Source organism: Benincasa hispida, chromosome 5, assembly GCF_027475165.1.
Source record: "Benincasa hispida cultivar pf3 chromosome 5, pf3_genome.v1.1, whole genome shotgun sequence".
NCBI classification, from domain to species: domain Eukaryota; kingdom Viridiplantae; phylum Streptophyta; class Magnoliopsida; order Cucurbitales; family Cucurbitaceae; genus Benincasa; species Benincasa hispida.
In genome coordinates, this window is record NC_143482.1 from 28,991,371 (window position 1) to 28,994,994 (window position 3,624).

The 3,624-nt window shown below is 28.3% G+C and overlaps 1 protein-coding gene across 1 annotated transcript; it reads left to right on the forward strand.

Annotated features, from left to right (window-relative positions):
- Positions 1 to 1,265: 1,265 nt before the first annotated feature.
- LOC120078162 (lectin-like) lies at positions 1,266 to 2,897 on the forward strand. Its single transcript, XM_039032387.2, has 3 exons — positions 1,266 to 1,533; positions 1,660 to 1,778; positions 2,330 to 2,897. The coding sequence occupies exons 1-3, from the start codon at positions 1,366 to 1,368 to the stop codon at positions 2,712 to 2,714; spliced, it is 672 nt and encodes a 223-aa protein (XP_038888315.2). The 5' UTR covers positions 1,266 to 1,365; the 3' UTR covers positions 2,715 to 2,897.
- Positions 2,898 to 3,624: the final 727 nt, after the last annotated feature.

Genomic DNA, 3,624 nt, shown 5'->3' on the forward strand with positions numbered 1-3,624 from the left:
TAGAAGAAGTAAATGATATTTGTTTTGGTAAGGATTTCATATTTGGTTTTTTATTTTTAAAAATTAAATTTATTTCCTTTCAATTTCTCACAATAATTTATGAATTCTTAGCCAAATTTCAAAAACAAAAACAAAAACAAGTTTTTCAGAGCTACTTTTTGGAGTTTTCAAAATTTATTTTAATTTTTGAAATCATTGGTTAAAAATGAATAACAAAACATAAATTTAGAGGTAAAATGAGTCTTTACAAATTTCTTTACAAATTTAACTCTATAAAAAAAAAAAAAAATCAAATGGTTATCAAATAAGATATGAATAATTTAGTAAAAATATGCCTAAAAGAACTCATGAATAACTCTAATTTAAATTAATCAATATTTTCCATAAAATACTTAATTTTATATGTAATTAACAAAAAAAATATTAATTAAGTACGTATTTTAATTCATCAATAAATTATTATTAATGGTATACGATAGAATTGGATAATATAATTAATCAAAATAATTTAGGGCTTGTTTGGTAGGTATTCTAAAAACAGAAATTTGAAAACAAGGGGTTCATTGAAAACGAAGTTATATTTCATGTTTTCATATATGCGTTTGGTAGCATATTTAGAAATTAAATTTCAATTTAAACAAAATTTTAAAATGTGATTGAAAATATATTTAGTTACTCACTGAATACTAGATTGAATATAAACAATTATTAATTAATTTCTGAACTTGTTTTATGTTAAAGTTTTTGTATAATTATTATTTTGAAATATCATATAATATATATTACATATTTTAAATTCAACAAATATAATTGAGTTTATAACATGAAATAGTATAATTGTGTTATTGTTTTGATCATTTTTAATATAATTCTACATTTTAAAATTTTGAATTCAAAATCTGGATCCACTACAAACATAAAGAGTTGTTTTCAGAATTTGCATTGTTTGGATCACAGAATTCGAAAACAGTTTTCAGAAACAGAATCGAGACTGCCAACCAAACACATATTCACTGAACAATCTATAAACATAAAACAGAATCTGGGTTGCCTACCAAATAGGTCCAATAATTTGTTATCAACTAAATTTTGTATCCATTTAATTATCGGTTGAATTTGAACATTCAAAATTTAAATTTAAAATAATATATTTAGTAGGATCTAATTGTAATAAAAAAAGAGAGAATATATAATTTACTTTCGAAAGGTATCAAATTCACACAGACACGACATAAAAAAAAGTAATGGAAATGACTGATTCTCATGTCCCACTTTTAAAATTGGGTACCGAAGAAAGGGTTATAAATTCCTTGTCAATTCCCGTCTTAGTTCACATCTCGACTCTTAATCGAAAGAGCCTCGAAAATGTGCGATCAAGGGTCGGAAGCAAAAACGAAATTAGGAGCAAAAGTGACGTATGGCCATTGCATAGATGTTATTTGCAAATCTTCAGACGTGCAATTGCAATGGCCCTCCTTCGATGACCTTTATCATCAAGTCTCTTCGGGGATCTTCTTGAACAATGGAACTAAGGTATGTGAAATACTATATTGTTTTTTTCTTTTTTTTTTTAAAAAAAGAGGACTATAATATTCTTTGAGATATATATTCTACTCATCATGAGAAGATAAATTCAAATTTCATCTTATTTGAATGCAGAAATATATCCTTGATAAGAACACAAACAGTAACTGGTACTTTCTATATGCAAGAGCCTTCTCAATTGTCTGGATTCAAGATCCCCGCTACTGGAGATGGATAAATATAACGGAATCCGGGTATAATTTTAACCCATATTTATTTCTTCATTATACACCCATCTCTTATTTTCATATGGGATTTTATTTTTATTCAAAATATTAACATAATTAATAATTTCGGTTGAAAATCCCATCCCATGTTGGAAATCAACTGCTACTCTTTTCCTAACAAATATCTTGTGCAACAAAGGTGGATTCCTGCGTTGTATATGTATGTATATAATGGAGAGACGTTATAAAAGAAAATCAACTCGGTTATTATCTTCATTTTAAAGAAAAGTAGTAGTAGTTCTAACATATATTTTAGAGAAGTACATTTACAATATATTTATCGGTAGACCCTGATTTAAGAACTAGAATTCTGAGCATAAATGTCAAATTATAATTCAAGATTGATAATGAAATTGTTATGAATCGTTTTCATAATATCATGTTATGAAATAATCAAATTTTGAAATTGATTACTTATAAATTATTGTCAAATAATTTAAGTAAAAGCCCCTTGAAAAAAAAATTCTAAATTATTATGAAATTGATAAAATAATACATGGTGTTTCACAATCTTGTAGCCAAACATATGAAGTCGCTGAGTGTATCCAAGTATCTTGGTTCGATATACGCGTGAAAGTAAGTGCAACTTTTTTCACACCAAGAATAGTGTACGATGTAATATGGAAGATACAGTTAACCAATAATGCCTCTGGATGGGAGCTTCCTGTGAACATAGAACTCATGAGGCCAAATGGATGCAAGATAGAACGCAAACAAAGTCTGCAGTTCGTGAAACGAGGGGACTGGTTGGAGATTTCAGGTGGTGATTTCTTGGTCGATAATTGTGGTTGTGAAAATGGCGGTGAGATCGAGCTTCACATGTATGAACATGGAGGGCATTGGAAGCGCGGGTTTCTTTTGAAAGGTGTCGAGTTCCGACCACGTGGATCGGATTGCGCTTGATAAAAATGGTCGACATAACACAAGTTCTTCTCTATCAAACTTAGTACTTTGTATACTGATTTAAAGAATGAGAGGTTCAAAAAGTGTTTTATGGTGAAATATGAAAATATAATGTAATGTAGTATATGAAATGATAAATAATACACCTTTTTGCTTATAAGCATGAAGGTTAAGTTTTAAACACCTTTTGTGTTAATTTAGATATTTATAAATGAGGAATGCTTGGGAACTGAAAATGATGGGTTATGAATTTAAACTGATGAAAACTTAAAAAGTAAAGATCAAATTTCAATAATAAAAACATTCTAGGGATGTTTGATTGCAATTTCATTAAATCATACGTTTTATGAATTTTTGTATTCATTGATGTGTTTGAATCTAGAAACTAAATGATAGATTGTTCTCTTTCGAAGAACCATTTTTTTCATGCAATCCTAATTGAAAAACAATGAAATCCACAAAATTCATAAGAATTCTAAGAACTAATTTAAATCTCAAATTTATCAACACCCTAAAATTAAGGAGTCTAATCTCTCGTCGTTGTCAAAAACATATTTGAATCAACTTTAACAACCACACAGAGAAGAAGAATAGAAAAGAATAATCGCTGAAGATCATCAACAATTCCTTGATTTGCACTTCGGAATGAATGGTTGGCCTCCAAATACACTCTCTACCTTTTGCCTCCTTTTTTTAAACCAAACGTTCTCAAAGTGTTGAAGATCACATATTGGAAAAACCAAGGGGATCTCACACTCTAAGATAGATGGGCTATTCTTCCCATTGCCAACTGATTTTAAGATGAAATTCCATACTATCAAATATGGTATCCGAATCTATAAAGTCTAAACAAATATTCAATCTAATAAAAAGAAATTGAGATGGGATCAAGAATAATAGACCCAAAAGA